The 19,955-nt window shown below is 49.3% G+C and overlaps 1 protein-coding gene across 1 annotated transcript in view; it reads right to left on the bottom strand.

Moving 5' to 3' along the window:
• The window catches only part of ADCY3 (adenylate cyclase 3), a 94,240-nt gene extending 83,785 nt beyond the window's left edge, over positions 1-10,455 (bottom strand). The window contains exons 1-2 of the mRNA XM_053383791.1: positions 9,829-10,455; positions 8,190-9,047 (exon numbers count right to left, since the gene is read on the bottom strand). Of these exons, the coding sequence (XP_053239766.1) occupies positions 8,190-8,879 (690 nt within the window). The 5' untranslated portion in view covers positions 8,880-9,047; positions 9,829-10,455. The remainder of the gene's footprint in view (positions 1-8,189; positions 9,048-9,828) is intronic.
• Between the last annotated feature and the right edge of the window lie 9,500 nt (positions 10,456-19,955).

Raw genomic sequence — 19,955 nt, 5'->3', positions numbered from 1 at the left:
CAACCCTGAGAGGTTGGTTCAGCCGAGAGGCAGTCACTGGCCCCCAAGGTCCCCCAGTGACCGTTATGTCAAATGGGGATTCGAACCCAGGTCCTAGTCCGACACTCTAACCGCTACACCACCCTGCCTTTGCTCCAGAGACAGCATCTCTGAAACAGCTGTTGGCTGTCTCCAGGTTGATGAGACCCTTCAGGATGTGGTTCGCCAGCCGTGTTCTGCAGCCAGCCTACACCGTTCCAAAAGGCCGGCTTTTCCAAATACTAAGCACACATATACAAAAGCATGCATACAAAGCCCTGGAGAGAGAACAGGCGCACGTGCTTCCTCCTTCGCCAAAGGCCCAGAAATAGTGACGTGATAAACACACACTCCATCCTTTCTGAATGACACACTCAGACCCCAGGGCAGAGGAAGGAGGGTGCGGTCCGCCCCGGGTGCCACTACTGAGGGGAGTGACAAAATGTCAGGCGGCACTCCCCGCGAGGCCTGCAGCACACCTGAGCCACGCGTCTCTCCTGGGAGGCAGGCTGCACGCTGCCCAAATGGTCCACCCACTGCCTCCCTCCCCAGCTGTAGAGCGACTGAATGGGAAGAGGCAGGCAGACTCCGGAAGCCCCACCCCTATGGGTAGCTCGCCCCGCCCTCAGCCCGCCCCTATGGGTGGCTCGCTCCGCCCTCACCTCGCTCCGCCCCATGGGCAACTTGCTCTGCCCTCGCCTTGCTCCGCCCCTATGGGTGGCTTGCCCCGCCCTTGGTTTGCCCCGCCCCAATGGGCAACTTGCTCCACCCTCACCTTGCCCCGCCCCTATGGGCAGCTTGCTCCGCCCTCACTTTGCCCGCCCCTATGGGCAGTTTGCTCTGCCCCTGGGCGCGCCACCCCAGGAGCCCAAGCGGCTTCCTCTGCTGCTGCTCAGACCTCCAAAGCTACCATTCACAGCTATGCTACAAACAACCCCTGCCTTGGTTGCAGAGAAGACATGACGCCAAGCCACAGTGCAAGCATTTTAGCCATGGCTTGCCAGTAGCTTCTGAATCGGCAAGCCACAGTTCATGACCACCCAGCAAGCAAGATTCTGGAAACCATGGTTTGAGGTGATTTGGCGTTAAGGCATCTGTAGCCAACGTGATGCTGTCCAGGCGTTGCGGATGACAATTCCATTGGCCATACCAGCTGGGGATGATGGGAGACGTAGTACAACAACATCTGGAGCACACTGTATTGGCTAACCCTGGTGTAAGGTTGTTGACCTGAAGGAGCGTCTCCACCCCCATCATTCTGCCCGGACGCTGAGGTCCAGCTCCGAGGGCCTTCTGGCTGTTCCCTCGTTGCGAGAAGCAAAGCTACAGGGAACCAGGCATAGGGCCTTCTTGGTGGTGGCGCCCGCCCTGTGGAACGCCCTCCCAGCAGATGTCAAGGAGATAAACAACTATCTGACGTTTAGAAGACATCTGAAGGCAGCCCTGTTCAGGGAAGTTTTTAATGTGTGACATTTTAATGTACCGTATTTTTCGCTCTATAACATGCACCCGACCATAACACACACGTAGTTTTTAGAGGAGGAAAATCCGTAGGCATGCCACCGTAGGCATTCCCTCCATAACACGCACAGACATTTCCCCTTACTTTTTAGGAGGAAAAAAGTGAGTGTTATGGTGCAAAAAATAAAATTAAAAAAAAAAATAAAGATTTTTTAAAAAAAAAATTAAAGATTTTTAATCTTTGTTGGAAGCCACCCAGAGTGACTAGGGAAACCCAGCCAGATGGGCGGGGTACAAATAATAAATTATTATTATTATTATTATTATTAGGTGTTCAGGGGACTTGCATGTCTCGCCTACCAGGCCTTTGGCACTCTGGTCCCTGAGCCACCCAGACTAGGCTTTGTAAGTCAGGTCACTGGCTGGTCACTGTGGGAAAACAGGATGAGACTTTGCTATGATGCAGCAGGGCTCTCTTTACGCAGATCTGGCGGGAGAAATTCCCCCACTGCGGGGGGGGGGGAGCTATATTTATGAGAGATGTCATCCTGACCTCTGAAGAGGCTTGTCTGACAGACACCTCAAGTTCACTTTCCCAGTGGCTTGTGGTGAAATCCATAGAGCTCTTAATGGCCTCATTTGTTTGTGACTGCAATTAGTTACTCTGGAAAACACTCTCTTTAAAAAAAAATGTATTTATTTGCTTGCTTCAGTGTGTCCAAATCCTTTATTCCCATCCATTGGGAAAAAGCTTCAAATCAACACAAGATAAACACACAAAAGTGTTAACACGTGAACTTTGTCCTTGCTTTACGTCTTGAAAGCAAATATTCACATGGCATTTAACTGCGTGGTGAGCAAGCATGTCTGCGGGGATTGCAAGCTAATCTTTATTTCATGCCAACAGTGGCATGGTTTGCACATCATGCTAAGTCAAAACCACACATGCGAGTTCTGCAAGAGGAGCTAGCACTCGCCTTCTTCCTCTTTGGTTTTCTTACTGAAAGAAGGGGTGATATGATAGCCATGTTCAAATATATAAAAGGATGTCATATAGAGGAGGGAGAAAGGTTGTTTTCTGCTGCTCCAGAGAAGCGGACACGGAGCAATGGATCCAAACTACAAGAAAGAAGATTCCACCTAAACATTCGGAAGAACTTCCTGACAGTAAGAGCTGTTTGACAGTGGAATTTGCTGCCAAGGAGTGTGGTGGAGTCTCCTTCTTTGGAGGTCTTTAAGCAGAGGCTTGACAACCATATGTCAGGAGTGCTCTGATGGTGTTTCCTGCTTGGCAGGGGGTTGGACTCGATGGCCCTTGTGCTCTCTTCCAACTCTATGATTCTATGATTCTACTGCTACCCTAAGTCAAGCCACGGTTTAGCTTAGCATCCCAATCCAGGCTCAAGCCACAAACCACTGGAAAAACTTGGGCTGCAGCTCATATTTTGTCTGGCAAGAGCTAAACTGTGAGCTTGCGTTCAGACGATGCACTAAGCCATGGGTAGGCAAACTAAGGCCCGGGGGCCAGATCTGGCCCAATCGCCTTCTAAATCCAACCCGCGGGTGGCCCGGGAATCAGCGTGTTTTTACATAATAAGAATAGTAATAAATTTTTATTTATACCCCGCCCTTCCCGGTTCAGAAAAAGGAGCTCAGGGCAGCTAACAACAAATTTAAAACACTTAATTGATGCAACAAAAAACAGCATTAAATACAGTATAAATTTTTTTTTCCTTCCAGTAGCACCTTAAAGACCAACTAAGTTAGTTCATGGTATGAGCTTTCGTCTGCATGCACACGAAAGCTCATACCATGAACTAACTTAGTTGGTCTTTAAGGTGCTACTGGAAGGAAAAAAATTTTTTTATTTTGACTATGGCAGACCAACACGGCTACCTTTCTGTAAGTATAAAAATTGAATAACAATAAATTCAGAATTTAAAAATCAATTTAGGGGGATAAGCCATCCAATAAACGTTAGATGATCACCAGGGCTAGCTGGCTAATTTAGTCCTATTTGGGCCAGCGAGGAGACCAGGGGAGAATTAGCTGTGGGATTCCATAGCGGGGAATCTTCATAAAAAGAGGAGTGGGAGGGAAGGGTTAGGGTTAGGGTTTGTATAATGTGTGCTTTTATTTAAAATGCACCTCTGGTTTATTTGTGAGGCATAGGAATTCGTTCATTCCCCCCCCCAAAAAAATATATAGTCCGGCCCCCCACAAGGTCTGAGGGACAGTGGACCAGCCCCCTGCTGAAAAAGTTTCCTGACCCCTGGGGCTGGACTATATTGGGGGGGGGGGGGAAATGAACAAATTCCTATGCCCCACAAATAACCCAGAGATGCATTTTAAATAAAAGGAAGCATTCTACTCATGTAAAAACACACTGATTCCCGGACCGTCTGCCGGCCGGATTTAGAAGGCGATTGGGCCAGATCCAGCCCCCAGGCCTTAGTTTGCCCACCCATGCTTTAAATGCAGATTAATTTGCCTAACGTCCCTACTCTCAGGTAAGTGAAGAGGCTTGCAGCCTTACTACCCATAGCAGAGAATTTGCAGGCCCAGCTACTCAGGAGCTCCTGCCTCACCTTTTGACTCTACTCTGAAGGCAAGCCCAGTGAAAATATTTATTTCCCAAGGATTGTGCGAGTACAACATGCTCCTGGCCCTTCCGATTCTTACCTCCACCTGCCTCCCAGTGCCTTCGTCAGCTTTCTCTCTGCATAAAGGATCTCTTTCATTTGGGGCTGGTATTAAAACGTTCTTTTATATTTCAGTTATAAGCTCTTCCCCAAATGCCCCAAGTTGGATATATCCAAGAGTTGACTTTCTTCTTTCTATTTGCTACGAGCAAATTTAGCTTTAACATAGAAAGTCTAAGCCTCATCCACGGAACAGCCCTTTCGTTTCTTCTGCTTTATTTTGATTTTATTAGCCAAAAAATGAAGGTTTAGGAAAAGCATGGAAATTCATCCTGGCTAGTCAAAGATCAAGGAAAGGTTTTTCCCAAGCCAGAGCTCTAGGTGTGGTCTAAATGTGGTTTGATCTCAGACAAGGAAGGTGGAGAGGAGGTTAGTGGATTTTATCTTGCTATTGCCATTTTACTTTAAAATATGAAGCTCCCTCTTCAAGAGCCAGATCACTAGCCCGTCTACACCTGCGTCCACACCAGCTCAATATTTTGGACTACAACTCCCATAAGCCCCCAGCCAGCAAGGCTAGTGGTCAAGGATGATGGGGGTTGTAGTTCAACAACAAGCAGATAGGAAAAGCTAAACTGGCCTCTTTCACTGCTTCATTTTAAACATTGGTAATGACCAACTGCGGGACGCGGGTGGCGGTGTGGGTTAAACCACAGAGCCTAGGACTTGCCGATCAGAAGGTTGGTGGTTCGAATCCCCGCGACGGGGTGAGCTCCCGTTGTTCAGTCCCAGCTCCTGCCCACCTAACAGTTCAAAAGCACGACGTGCAAGTAGATAAATAGGTACCGCTCTGGCGGGAAGGTAAATGGCGTTTCCGTGCGCTGCTCTGGTTCGCCAGAAGCGGCTTAGTCCTGCTGGCCACATGACCCGGAAGCTGTACGCCGGCTCCCTCGGTCAATAAAGCGAGATGAGCGCTGCAACCCCAGAGTCGTCCGCAACTGGACCTAATGGTCAGGGGTCCCTTTACCTTTAATGACCAACTGCAACAACCTCTTCCATTTTCATCGCTGGACGTACGGAAAGTAAAGTCTTTGAGTTGCATGCCTTTTCACCTTCTGACCATCTTTTCCTTTCAATACAACTTGAAAAAAAATGTGATTCATATTGTATATGCCTGATATAATTTTCCCTGCTGGTTACTTTAAGCCTCCGCCCTGATCCCATCTGATTTGACTGTTCTTTACTGTTTGATCATTGACTTGTTCTTGGAACTGCTTTGTTATCACTTTCATAAAAATCCCAATAAAAATATATATTTTTTAAAAAATTCGGAAGGCACCATGTTGTCTAAACTAAGCATCTTTTCCCCCCTTCCCAACGCAGACAACTGGACTACCGTCGTGGACTCTCTTTGCAAGAATTATTACTCAAGGGGAAATCTCAGCTGCTCCCCTAAAGGAGGAAGCCATCCCTGAATTATATGCAATCTCCTGGGATAAAGAGCAGAGCTTACTGTTTATACTGTTTACAGACCTTGTGCTGCTCTCCAGTGCATCATTCTGTGCCCAAAATATCTGAAACAGTGGACTTTTAGAAGACATCTGAAGGCAGCCCTGTTTAGGGAAGCTTTTAGTATTTGATGAATTATTGTATTTTAATACTTTTCTGGATGCTGCCCAGAGTGGCTGGGGAAACCCAGCCAGATGGGTGGGGTAGAAATAAATTGTTGTTGTTGTTGTTGTTGTTGTTGTTGTTGTTGTTTTATTGTTGTTGTTGTTTAGATCCAGGGGTTTCGCAAGGGCCCTTCAACTTTCACCAATTGAATCGTGGAGTTCACATAAATTATGGCCACCAATATTTATTTACTTGTTTCAAACATTTAGATCTCACCTTTCTTAAAAAGTTCAAGGCGGACCTGTAGAAACTGCCTGCTTCCCTATGGACCTAATATTTGCTGGGATGCCACGAGGGCCGGATTTAGGTTTGATGAATCCCTAAGCTCCTGAAGGCAATGGGGCCCTTTATATGTCCAGCTCTCCTTTGTCAACAACAAATTGTCACTGTTTCTTGTGTTGAATATATGCTATACGGTCATTTATGGACCTAATAGGTATCTCAAGCCATTTGCACATAACAAAATATGCATTATATCAAAGTAATTGTTGAAAAGTCCATGCAGAATGCAAAGTCCATGCAGAATGTAGGCACCCTATATATAGAAATGAGCGAACCAGTGATATTTTAGGGTGCAGAGGGGGCCATGACTTACATCCTAGGAGCCTACACAACACAAAACACTGTTGCTGTATGTAGGTTTTATTTTATTTGTTTTTTTATCTTATATTTTGGAAATGTACATCCAGGTTTTTTTATTTAATTTTTTGTGGGGCCCCAAGAGTGTGGGGCCCTAAGCTATAGCTTGTTTAGCTTATACATAAATCCGGCACTGGGTGCCGCATGCAAACGCACACAGTGCCAATTTCTCAGCAACCAAATCACAGGGGAGGTCTGAGGGTGGGGGGCGCTTTAAGTCATTAGAGCAGATGCGAGAGGGACCATTACGAAAAAGGAGAGATAATTAGGGACACACAGAACTCTGTGCCTCCAACACTACTGAACCGCCATACAGTCATGAGGACTAGGAAGCCAGCACGAAGTTTAGTTTATTAAGTGGCAGCAGAGAGGTTTTTAGGAATGGGAAATGCTGCTTCTTGGGAATCCAAAACCTGCACAGTTCACAACTACATTAAGCCAGGGATGCCACACAGGCGAGGAAGTAAAAGTCTTAAGAACCCTGAATATAGGTAGAATTCCTGTAATATCCATCCTTGCTGATAAAAAAACACCCCACTATCTCCTCCGTAACGTGCCTGAGCAGAAGCAAAGGGCGAGGGCATCCACCGCCCTGCTGAAACATGCCGGCTGGATCAAACTACGTCATATTCATAGCAAATCCACTCAAATCGAGGGACTTCAGTTAGCCATGCCCATTCAATTCAACTGGCCTCCAAACGGATACAGCTCTCCCACCTGCAAAAGCCCTTCCCTGCCTGCACAAGTTCAATCACGCACCGCCCCCAAAACCCTTTCCCTTTCGCTTAGCGCTCCACGACAAACAGAGAATCGCAGAGTTGAAAGGGACCCCCAAAGGCCATCTAGTCCAACCCCCCGCCGCAATGCAGGAATCCGAGCAGACTGCTTCGGAAGACGGGGGTGGGGGCTCTCAGGTTCTGTACTCAATTACAGAAGACACCTAGGTCGTTCATTTTCCCCAATTTGGACTGAATCTGATGGCGGTGTGTGTGTGCAATGCATCATAATTCAGTATTTCATTAGAAACAACAGGAGAGCGAAGGATAGGCTTTGGAGAATGCCATGCGTGCAACCATTTCCCAAGCCAGCAGCGGAAGCACACTCAAAGCCGAGCAAACAGGAGTAGGCATACAGTGTCGGTTAGAGAGGGTCTTTAAGCGGAGGCCGATTGGCCACCAATAAAGTAATCTTTATAAAACTACAACTAATCCAGAATGTGGCAGCTAGACTGGTGACAGGGGGCGGCCGCCGAGACCACCGGTCTTGAAAGACCTACACTGGCTCCCAGCACGTTTCCAAGCACAATTAAAAGTGTTGCTGCTGACCTTTAAAGCCCTAAACAGCCTTGGTCCAGTAGACCTGAAGGAGTGTCTCCACCCTCATCGGTCAGCCCGGACACTGAGGTCCAGCTCCGAGGGCCTTCTGGCAGTTCCCTCATTGCAAGAAGCCAAGTTACAGGGAACCAGGCAGAGGGCCTTCTCGGTAGTGGCGCCCACCCTCCCATCAGATGTCAAGGAATAAACAACTACCTGACATTCAGAAGACATCTGAAGGCAGCCCTGTTCAGGGACGTTTTTAATGTGTGACATTTTAATGTATTTTTAATCTTTGTTGGAAGCCGCCCAGAGCGGCTGAGGAAACCCAGCCAGATGAGCGGGGTACAAATAATAAAATTATTATTAATTATTATTATTGGGCATGGGGGTTGATTGGATGGCCTCTGGGTAGCCTCCCCCGCCAACGCCGGCTCCTTACCTGCCACAGCAAATACCCTCCCAGGATGGATTCTTGACTCAGCTGCAGCTGCTGCTGCTGCGCTATGGTGACCCCCAGCACCAGGGTGTGGATGGCGCAGGTGACGGCCGAGATGAGGACGATGGGCGTGAGGCGCAGAGGGAGGGTGAGGAAGAAGGAGAAGACAAAGAAGGCCTGCCAGCCCACTGTGTCGCTGGCCTCGTGGTAGCGGGCATAGTTCAGGCCCAGGTAGCAGAATATCTGGGCGGCTATGAGGATCCACAGGATGTAGGGCATGAATTTGCGGGTGACGCGGTCCGGGAGGAGCTGGTACTTGCATAGGACAAAGAGGAGGATCTGGGCGGCCAGGCCCACCGAGGCTGCCAGAGTGGTGGGCAACTTCTCGGCGGTGTAGACCACCGTGCACATGACGACAACGTAGCAGTCGAAGAGCGCGGCAAATACCACCAAGACCAGCAGGGTCTCGTGGCGCTGCCTACGGAAGTAAGTCTGGTAGAGGTTCTCTAGGGATTCCGGGGCGAACGTCAGGCGCATGAATCGCGGCAGGCAGAGGCAGGAGCCAGAGTTCCTCACCGTCACCTCGTGGGTGCGCCCGACGCCATGCTCGGGGTCGGACGGCAAGCTGACCGAGTAATCGGCTGAGTACTCCGCAGAGTACTCTGGCTCGGAGAAGGCCCTGTTCCGAGGCATCTCGCTCGCTGTCGTCGACCGTCAATCTGCGAAGAGGATCTGCTGACAAAGTTACCTCAGCACTGGTCCAGCTCCCATTAAAAGCGGGACACAGGCGCGGAAGCTTCCGGAGCAATTATTCAGGCCAGTGTGAAGCGATGTCTTTCACAGTCCAGCGTGCGCACACCTCTGGCAGAAAGAGAGAGGGAGGGGGGAATGTGTTGGTCACCCAAAACGCACATGGCCTCCATTTTAATACCAACCTCCGGCCTAGTGCAGATCGCCTCAAACCGGCTGCACCCAAAAGCACACTTCTCTCTGCTTTCATCCAAACCCCACCCAAACGAATGTTTTTGTGCTGAGAGAATTCACATGCGGGAAGGTGGGGAAACAGCTGGCCAAGCGCCAGAGGAACTTTCATCGGAAAACGGTTCAAGAAGCAGATGAGAGGGGCTGTTCCTGCAAAGTCCGAAGAATTGGAACTGCAGACCACCCCCTCAAACACAGAAGGGAGACGGGAAAGATGCTGGCAAATCACTCCGCTGGCAAATCGATCCCTATCGGCTCAGCTTTAGCAAAATTCTTGGGCAGATGTTGAACATCTGCCGCCCTTCCGCAGCCCCTCCAGGCAGCGAAGGTTTCAGCATCCAGATGTCGTTGGAAAAGGCAAGCAGGACTAGTGGTCAACAAGTTGGTCCCCAGGGGAGCACACTCCCTTCCGTAAAAGCCAAGGGGCCTTCGGACCCTCCAATAAAATACTTGAGGGGGCTTGGCCTCCCCAAAGATGATGGGCATTGCCATTCAAATGGTGTGTGCGATCGATTAAGCAGGGTAGGGCCTACTTGGGGCCCCCAATATTTGATTCAAGTTGGCACCCCGGCACCCTTCCCCACCCTCCTGCCTCCCTCCGTTTCCCCACCCACCGACCCCCAGCGTCCCTCGCCCACAAAAGCCCCTTCTCCCTCCTTACCATCTTCCCCAAGGGCGTGTCTCCAAGCCGGCGTGGGTCAAGTCTTGGGCTCAGGCCCCGTCAAAAGGACCCGGAGGGCTGGCACAGCCGGCCAGCTCTTTCCCACGGAGAGAGGGAGCGGCGGGGATGCGCGCAGGCTCCATTCAAGCTTCCTCCGGCATCTCTTCCCCGTCTGCCAGCTGGAAGAAATGGGGCGCCAGCGACGGAGCTGGCATCCAGCAGAAGGGAAACCGACGCCGCCACCTCTTTCCGGACTCGCAAACTAAAGGAGCATCTTTCCCAAAGAGCCACGTTTCCTTTCCAGCAGAACGGCCCGGCTCGGCTCCTTCAGGCTCCCTTGCTCATCGCATCCCTCCCCGCCCGGTTCTGCCTCGCTGGCGTCTCGGACCCCGGCCTCGACGGGCTGGCTCTGCCGGCTCCCCTGCCTCTCTCCCCGGCCTGGGGGCGTTCTTCCCGTCGCCTGGAAGACCCGCGGAGCGCCTGCGTCGGGCGGCTGCGCCTGGCGCGCGTCGCAGGCGGAGGAGAAATGCGCGGATGGATGGAAAGGGAAGGAGGGAGCGAGGCAGAAATCTCCTCCCCAGCGCAACGCCAAAAGTGTGTGTGCGCGAGGCAAAAAAAATAATCAGAAGGAGGAGCGAAGCGAGGCCTCCGCGCGGGTGATGGCAGAGGGTGGAGAGAAGGGAAAACGAACTCAAACAAGTGCAAGGGGGAAGCCGGAGGCGCACGTGTGGGTGCGTGCGCCCGGGCGCAGCTGCAACTGATGGGAGGCGATTTCTCCCGCAGAAAAAGGCAGAGGCAGCAGCGCCCAGTGGTTAGCGGCGGCGGAGGGAGGGAGAGGTTGGGGCTCCCAAGGAACCCAGGCCAGATGATGCCGAGCTAAGACTCTCCAGGCCAGGAAGAGGAGGAGAGAGGAGGTCCCCATGGCTACCCAGCCAACGCGCGCTGCTTGGGAGGGCGCCTCTGCCGCAACTGCAACGGCCTCGGGGCTCCGTCGGAGGAGGCTGAGCCGCCGGGCTGAGCCGGCCCGCGCCGCCTCCGGGGTAACCCTCGCCCGGGCTCCGGCCAAGGAAGACCCGCTGCAACAGGAGGAGCCGCTTTCGTGGTTCTGGCTGCGCTCCGGGCCTCTCCCGGACCTTCCCAAATCCCACCCTCCGCCGGCCGCTTGCAGAGGTAACCCTTTCCGCCCCGCGCCCAGGAAGGATGCGAGGGGAGGAAGGAAGGGCGCTCTGCACGTGCTCAGGAGCGCGCCGCGCACCATCAGCTGGCGGGGTGCTGGCGGCCGGCCTTAGTTTCCTTGGGGGCTGGACGTAAGAAGAGATTGCTGGATCAAGCCAATGGTCCATCTTAGCCCAGCATCTTGTTTTCCCAGTAGTCAAGCAGAATATACCTGTGGGAAATCAGCACGCAGCATTTGAGCAGAAGATGCTTCTTGTGATTTCTGGAGGCAGAGCAAAGCACATACCAAATTTTCTGGTGAATTCGCATTGCGAAATGCACTGCCATTCTACCCCAACTTCAAACGGGAATATTATTCTAATAATTAGATGGGTTAAGAGGATTATCATTTCATAAGGGTTTGGGTCAGTAAAGGTAAAGGTAAAGGGACCCCTGACCATTAGGTCCAGTCGTGGCCAACTCTGGGGTTGCGGCGCTCATCTCGCTTTATTGGCCGAGGGAGCCGGCGTACAGCTTCCGGGTCATGTGGCCAGCATGTGGCGAACCAGAGCAGCGCATGGAAACACAGTTTACCTTCCCGCCGGAGTGGTACCTATTTATCTACTTGCACTTTGACGTGCTTTGGAACTGCTAGGTTGGCAGGAGCAGGGACAGAGCAACAGAAGCTCACCCCATTGCGGGGATTCAAACCGCCGACCTTCTGATCGGCAAGTCCTAGGCTCTGTGGTTTAACCCACAGCACCACCCGCATCCCGTTTGGGTCAATATACAAGCCCAAATTGCCAACACCATCCAAGGTGGTTGTGAGGAGTACAACTATATAACGTGAAGTGCTTTCATCACTTGATGGTGAGGATTTTCTCTTCTTCTTGTTACTATTATTTTGGGTTGCCATATGTCCGCTGGAAACAGTGTCCGGGTATAAATCGCTGAAATGTCCTGGGGGAGAAAAACCTTCATTTTATTTTTTCACTTTTTGAAATATGGCAACCCATATTTATTATTATACTTCATTGTGTCAGAAAGTATTTCTGCGATTTCACTCCAGTTTAAAATGAGGATATAAAATGTACTGGGTGTGACAAGTGGATGGCACCCAAAAAACATTTATGTGACTGAAAAGAAACTGCCTGAAACCCAAGGAAGCTGTTGTCAGTCTGTGGAGTCAACACTGGGGCAGAATCATAGAAATGTACCATTGGAAGGGGGGGGGACGCGGGTGGCGCTGTGGGTAAAAGCCTCAGCGCCTAGGGCTTGCCGATCGAAAGGTCGGCGGTTCGAATCCCCGCGGCAGGGTGCGCTCCCGTTGCTCGGTCCCAGCGCCTGCCAACCTAGCAGTTCGAAAGCACCTCTGGGTGCAAGTAGATAAATAGGGACCGCTTTCTAGCGGGAAGGTAAACGGCGTTTCCGTGTGCGGCTCTGGCTCGCCAGAGCAGCGATGTCACGCTGGCCACGTGACCCGGAAGTGTCTCCGGACAGTGCTGGCCCCTGGCCTCTTAAGTGAGATGGGCGCACAACCCCAGAGTCTGTCAAGACTGGCCCGTACGGGCAGGGGTACCTTTACCTTTACCATTGGAAAGAACCCCAAGGGTCATCCAGACCAACCCCCTGCGATGCAGGAATCTCAGCTAAAGCATCCATGACAGGTGGCCACCCAAGCTCTGCTTAGAAATCTGCGATGAAGGAGAGACCACCACCTCTTGTGGGAGTCTGTTCCACTGCTGAACAGCTCTTACTGACAGAAAGTTCTTCCTGAAGTTTAGTCTGAATCTCCTTTCTTACAACTTTGGTTCAAGTCCTACCCTCCAGAGCAGGAGAAAACAAGCTTGCTCCATCTTCCATGTGACAGCCCTTGAGATATTTGAAAATGGCTGTCCTATCTCCTCTCAGTCTCCTCTTTTCCAGGCTAAACATACCCAGCTCCTTCAACCGTTCCTCATAAGGCTTGGTTTCCAGACCCCTGATCATGTTGGTCGCTTTTCTCTGCACACGTTCCAACTTGTCAATATCCTTCTTAAATTGTGGTGCCCAGAACTGGACACAGTATTCTAGGTGGGGTCTGACCAAGGCAGAATAGAGTGGTACTATTACAGTGGTACCTCAGGTTAAGAACTTAATTCGTTCTGGAGGTCCGTTCTTAACCTGAAACTGTTCTTAACCTGAGGTACCACTTTAGCTTATGGGGCCTCCTGCTGCCTCTGCTGCGCGATTTCTGTTCTCATCCTGAAGCAAAGTTCTTAACCCGAGGTACTATTTCTGGGTTAGCAGAGTCTGTAACCTGAAGCGTCTGTAACCCGAGGTACCACTGTACTTCCCTTGATCTGGACACTTCAAGACTTGTGTTGATGCAGCCTAGAATAGAATTCACATTTTTTGCTGCTGCATCACACTGTTGTGTACACACTATGCCTTTAAAGTACATTTGAAGCACATTGTTTCCATCAAATATTCCGGGCACTGTTGTTGGTTAAGGGTTGCTGGGAATTTTCTAACTGGGGAAAGAGGAATAAAGGTAATTAACAAATAAATTAAACAGGTTAGAACATATAAATTAAACAGGGTTAGCGCTTCACAAAATCAGCTTATTTTTAAATGCCATTTAAAATAACAGCCCCCCCTTTAAAAGTAAACATGAAACCTTAAGGTGACGGTAACACATTTAAGTATAATATTTACCTTATTTTACCTTTACAGCTAATAATAAACAAAGAGCATCTTGCTATTTTTATTAACTTATAAAGTTTGTCTGGCTGGTTTTATACCACATTTGAATCACCGCAGCGATTGGGATACAGCGAAAGGTGTTGGCAAAGCAGTAGAGCGCAGACATTTGGTGGCAGCAGTTGGAAGGTGAATAAGCCATGGTAAATAAAAGCTGGTTTTCCTCACATATCAAGAATAAAAGTGGGGCTGTCTCTCCACACCAGGGTTTAGGATTAGGTACAAGAGGGCATTTATTAGGCCAAGCACTTTGTGGAAAAGGTGGCTTTGAGGAGGGGTTCGAAAGAAGTAATAGAGGCGGGATGTGCAAGGCAGTTCCAGGTAGGTATAAGGAGAAGAAAGGGATGTGTTTAAATAAAATAAAATCCTATCCTCCTAGTGGCCCACCAGAGGATTGTGACAGCAGATCATCACTATGTTGGCTATCCTTTAACTCTATTCATGGATGGTTGCCACCACTGCATAGCTGTCACAGATTTGAAAATAAGGGGCCAGCAGCCTCGAAAATAAGGGAACAGCAGCCAAAATAAGGGATTTTCCGATGGGCACAGGTATGTTCAACTTCTGAGCCCCTCCAAGCCAAAGGCAGGAAGCCCAGCCAGCAGCCAAACGAAGCCTCAAGCGGTGGTTCCCACAGCGCAGCAACCCGGCAAAGGGGATGCAGCAAGGAAAACCACCGTCACCTCTCCGCTGGGAAGCGCTGAGCAAAGGAGAGTCCCCAGGCAACGCAGCCAATTTGATCGGCACAAGGCATGCAAGCTCCACCCCCCAGTCGTTCTCAGACTCCTTATTGGGTGAGAAACGCAGCCAAGCAACACAGTTGGAGCCTCCCTCCTCCCTGGCCGGCAGGGAGGGAGGGAGAGGAGCTGCTTCCTTTGAAACCCAGGAAATTTGAAGGACATCATCAATCTGGGACAGCAGCGGGAAACGGCGCTGGGATAAGGGAGTTTCTCGCCAAATAAGGGACGGTTGACAGCTATGCATCACTGCCTCCTGCGGAAGTGAGTTCCAAGGTTTAACTACATTACATGAAGAAGTCCTTTCTTTTATCTATCCTAAATCTTCCAGTGTTCAGCCTTGTTGAATGTCTACTAGTTGGGGACTCAGCTACGCAGCTGCAATTATAACGTTATAAAAAAGTGACACCAGATGGCGCTGTAGAGCTCAATGGCAAATTGTGTATCTATTTTTTAGTGGGTTTTTCCATGGCTTGTTCATAGCGTTTTTTAATATCTGCGTAGATCCAGCCCTAGTGTTATCAAAGAGGGAAGAAAACTTTTCTGAACCCCACTTTCTCCATTCTTTGCCAAGTTTATACACTTCTGTTCTGTTGCTTCTTACTCAATAACTAACTTGGTTGGTCTCTAAGATGCTACTGGAAGGAATAATTTTTTTTTTTTGTTTTGTTTTGTTTTGTTTCGACTATGGCAGACGAACACAGCTACCTACCTGTAACTGAAACATTTGTTCATAGGAGAATCATTCTGCTCCCCTTGATAATTTCAGCTGCCCCTTTTTCAACCTTTTCCAAGTCTAAAATATCCTTTGATGCTTTTGAATTCTGGTGCTGGAGGAGACTCTTGAGAGTCCCATGGACTGCAAGAAGATCAAACCTCTCCATTCTTAAGGAAATCAGCCCTGAGTGCTCACTGGAAGGACAGATCCTGAAGCTAAGGCTCCAATACTTTGGCCACCTCATGAGAAGAGAAGACTCCCTGGAAAAGACCCTGATGTTGGGAAAGATGGAGGGCACAAGGAGAAGGGGACAACAGAGGACGAGATGGTTGGACAGTGTTCTCGAAGCTACCAGCATGAATTTGACCAAACTGCGGGAGGCAGTGGAAGACAGGAGTGCCTGACGCGCTCTGGTTCATGGGGTCACGAAGAGTCGGACACGACTAAACGACTAAACAACAACATACTGAATTGCATTAGCCAGTTTACCGCCAATTCACTCAGTCTGGGCAGGTCCTTTTGAAATATTTTGTAAATCCGCCATTTGAATCCCCGTGATGGGGTGCGCTCCCATTGCTCTGTCCCAGCTCCTGCCAACCTAGCAGTTCGAAAGCACACCAGTGCAAGTAGATAAATAGGTACCACTGCAGCAGGAAGGTAAATGGCATTTCCATGCACTCTGGTTTCCATCACGGTGTTCTGTTGCACCAGAAGTGGTTTAGTCCTGCTGGCCACATGACCCGGAAAGCTGTCTGTGGACATGCGCTGACTCCCTCTGTCTGAAAGCAAAATGAGCACCACACCCCATAGTCACCTTGGACTGGACTCCAGGGGTCCTTTACATTTTTACCCTCATGTGCTTACAGAACAGGAAAGGCTGATTATCAATGGGATAGCTCAGTCAGTAGAACATGTAGGACACGAGACTCTTAATCTCAGAGTTGTGGGTTTGAAGATTTCTGAATTGTAGGTGATTGGACTAGATGACTCTCCCTGGGGTCCATCCCAACTCTACGATTTATGAGTCTATGATTTTCAGTAAACTGCTGTGAAATTCATATTCATCTTTTATGAATTTGCAGTTCTTTCCTCTGCATTCATTAATACTCTTCTTCTCCTTGCCTACATTTCGGTATTCATACATTAGGGGTTATGTAACGCATTTACGTAACTTTTGTTTGGTTTTTGGTGGGACCCAATTCACCATACTATAGGAAACACAGATTTAAATTGTTCAAAGGTATTAAACAGCTGGACCTCTCAAACAGGGGGCAGATAAATAAACAAATCCAAAAGCCTACAAATGACATGAGTTTGCAGTTTGTTAAGGGCGGCTGGACAAACCTAGACAGCATCTTAAAAAGCAGAGACATCACCTTGCCGACAAAGGTCCGTATAGTTAAAGCTATGGTTTTCCCAGTAGTGATGTATGGAAGTGAGAGCAGGACCGTAAAGAAGGCTGATCACCAAATAATTGATGCTTTTGAATTATGGTGCTGGAGGAGACTCTTGAGAGTCCCATGGACTGCAAGATCAAACTGATCCATTCTGAAGGAAATCAGCCCTGAGTGCTCACTGGAAGGACAGATCGTGAAGCTGAGGCTCCAAGACTTTGGCCACCTCATGAGAAGAGAAGACTGCCTGGAAAAGAGCCTGATGTTGGGAAAGATGGAGGGCACAAGGAGAAGGGGACGACGGAGGACAAGATGGTTGGACAATGTTCTTGAAGCTACCAGCATGAGTTTGACCAAACTGCGGGAGGCAATGGATGACAGGAGTGCCTTGTGTGCTCTAGTCCATGGGGCCATGAAGAGTCGGACATGACTAAATGACTAAACAACAACAAATACATAATCGTGTCTGCACAGGTGTTGAAAATCGCAGACGCCCGAGCAATCCAGCCCACAGAGGGATCTCCGTGGGACCAATCCGGCACAGGCAAGATAAACCTTGCTGACCCAGGTATAGCATGTACATAGCCTAATATTGCCGCTGAATAGGCAGAGCACTGGGTAGAAAAAGGGTCTCTGTCAGCAAGGGGAATGCTGACAAGGAAACAGGCCTATGCTGTATATTCTCCAAGCCCAATTCAGACACCTGCACAGTAGCCTTTTCTTTAAGTTCTAACCTTAGCCCAACTCTGCCACCTATTTGCCCCCTGAAAGTATCACTGGAGTAGAGACGAGGGGCAGAATTTGCCTTCGGAAGATGTGCTGGCTCCAGGGCCTATTCCAACTGCATCTTACAACGGAACTCTGCAAACGTCCCTTTGAATTTTGCAAAAAGAGAAGTCTAGTGGATTAGATAAGTCTGTGAAGGGAGGCAGGAGCATCCTTTGAGCAAAAAAAAGGGGGGGGCAAGTAGATAAATAGGTACTGCTCCGGCGGGAAGGTAAACGGCGTTTCCGTGCGCTGCTCTGGTTTCGCCAGAAGCGGCTTAGTCATGCTGGCCACATGACCCGGAAGCTGTACGCCGGGTCCCTTGGCCAATAAAGCGAGATGAGCGCCACAACCCCAGAGTCGCCCGCGACTGGACCTAACGGTCAGGGGTCCCTTTACCTTTTTAATATACACAGAATACACTTTTTAAGAGTTCTATCTACTTTAAGCATGTGCCTATAGTGTCACCCAGTGGTCACTGAAGGAAAACTCAGGTAGCTTCTCCAGCAGGGCTGAACAGAAATGCCCATTACAAGGAAAGCTTAGGTGTCCCAGCACAAAGAGAGGGTGACCAGCAAAGCAAGAGGGACATGGGTCCTGTGGCATCACTGACTGTGCTGTTTCCCAGGTGTCTGTGTTACACAGAGCACATGAAGTTGCCTTATCCTGGTCCATCTTGGTCAGTATTGTCCACACTGACTTGTGGCAACAGTTTAGTGTGTTTCTGGCAGACATCTTTCCCAGTCCTACCAGGAAATACCAGAGATTGAACCTTGTGCATGCAAAGTCAATGCTCGAAGACCAAGCTATAGAATGGGAAATAAAGGGGTACAAGAACAATGCAGAAACATGTTCCCTAATCACGTTGGGGCTTATCTATTAAGTCAGGGTTTATCCCTCTTTCTCTGGTGGGGAGGGGGGCTTAGGCCTGACCCGAATAATAATAATAATAATAATAATAATAATAATAATAATAATAATTTGTATACTGTCCTTCATCCAAAGATCACAGGGCAGTGCACAACATAAGAATACCAAGCAATAACAATGAATACAAAATAAAACTAAAACAAGCCAATAACCCCCTCCCACAAATACGTTTGGAAGGCCAATGAATGATAATCAGCCAAAGGCTGAGTTAAAGAGGAAATTTTTTGCCTGGTGCATAAAGATGTGTAAGGAAGGAGAAAGCGTTGCACAAGCAAGGGAGCCACTGCAGAAAAGGCCCGTTCTCATGCTGCCACTCTTTGGGAAGAGGCACATGAAGAAGGGAATCAGAGGGTAATTGCAGGATCCAGGCTGCTTCATATGGTCCTTGAGGTATTGCAGGCCTGAGCCACATTAGGCTTTATAGGTCAAAAGCAGCCCTTTGAATTGGGCCCAGAAACTAACTGGCAGCCAATGTAGTCGGGCTGAAACCAATGTCATATGCTCAAACGGTCTAGTGGCGCCCACCCTGTGGAACACCCTCCCACCAGATGTCAAAGGAAAAAACAACTACCAGACTTTTAGGAGATATCTGAAGGCAGCCTTGTTTAGGGAAGCTTTTAATATCTGAAGGACTATTTTAATATTTTGTTGGAAGCCGCCCAGAGTGGCTGGGGAAACCCAGCCAGGTGGGCGAGGTATAAATATTATTATTATTATTATTATTGCCCCAGTGAGCAACCTGGCCACCAAATTCTGCACCAACTGAAGCATCTTCAGAGGCAGCCCTACGTATAACACGTTGCAGTAATCTACCAGAGATTACCAAAGTTTAGAAAACAGAAGTTAGGCTATAAATGGCTATACATGGACCCCTGTCTCTCTCCTGGCTGAGGCCATCATACAGGTTGAGCAAGACAGTTTTTGTGCCAAACCGGGCCCAAACCCTGGCTTTAGAAAATCAGTTTCTTCCAAGAGTGCCTGGATCTGGTCCATGACCACTCACTCAAGAACCCTGTCCAAGAAGGGGAGATTTGTCAACTGGCCGGTAGTTACGTTTTCTCAATCCAGGTGGGTTTCTTAAGAGTGGTCTTACCACTGCTTCTTTCAAGCAGTCAGGGACCACCCCCTCGCACAAGGAGCCATTAATCACCTCCCTGGCCCAGCCAGCTGTCTCCTTCCTGCTAGTTTTTATCCTTCCTGCTAGTTTTTATCAGCCAAGAGAGGCAAGGGTCCAGTGTGCAAGCGGTTGCCCTGAAAGATGGGTGACACCTGATGGGTGACAAGATGGGTGACACCTGGCTTGAGAGCACTACATGTGAAAAGGATCTAGGAGTCTTGGTTGACCACAAACTAGACATGAGCCAACAGTGTGACGCGGCAGCTAAAAAAGCCAATGCAATTCTGGGCTGCATCAATAGGAGAATAGCATCTAGATCAAGGGAAGTAATAGTGCCACTGTATTCTGCTCTGGTCAGACCTCACCTGGAGTACTGTGTCCAGTTCTGGGCACCACAGTTCAAGAAGGACACTGACAAACTGGAACGTGTCCAGAGGAGGGCAACCAAAATGGTCAAAGGCCTGGAAACGATGCCTTATGAGGAACGGCTAAGGGAGCTGGGCATGTTTAGCCTGGAGAAGAGGAGGTTAAGGGGTGATATGATAGCCATGTTCAAATATATAAAAGGA

Source organism: Podarcis raffonei, chromosome 3 (genome assembly GCF_027172205.1).
Source record: "Podarcis raffonei isolate rPodRaf1 chromosome 3, rPodRaf1.pri, whole genome shotgun sequence".
Taxonomy (NCBI): domain Eukaryota; kingdom Metazoa; phylum Chordata; class Lepidosauria; order Squamata; family Lacertidae; genus Podarcis; species Podarcis raffonei.
The sequence above is the reverse complement of the archived record's forward strand: the minus strand, read 5'-3'. Positions and strand labels throughout refer to the sequence as shown.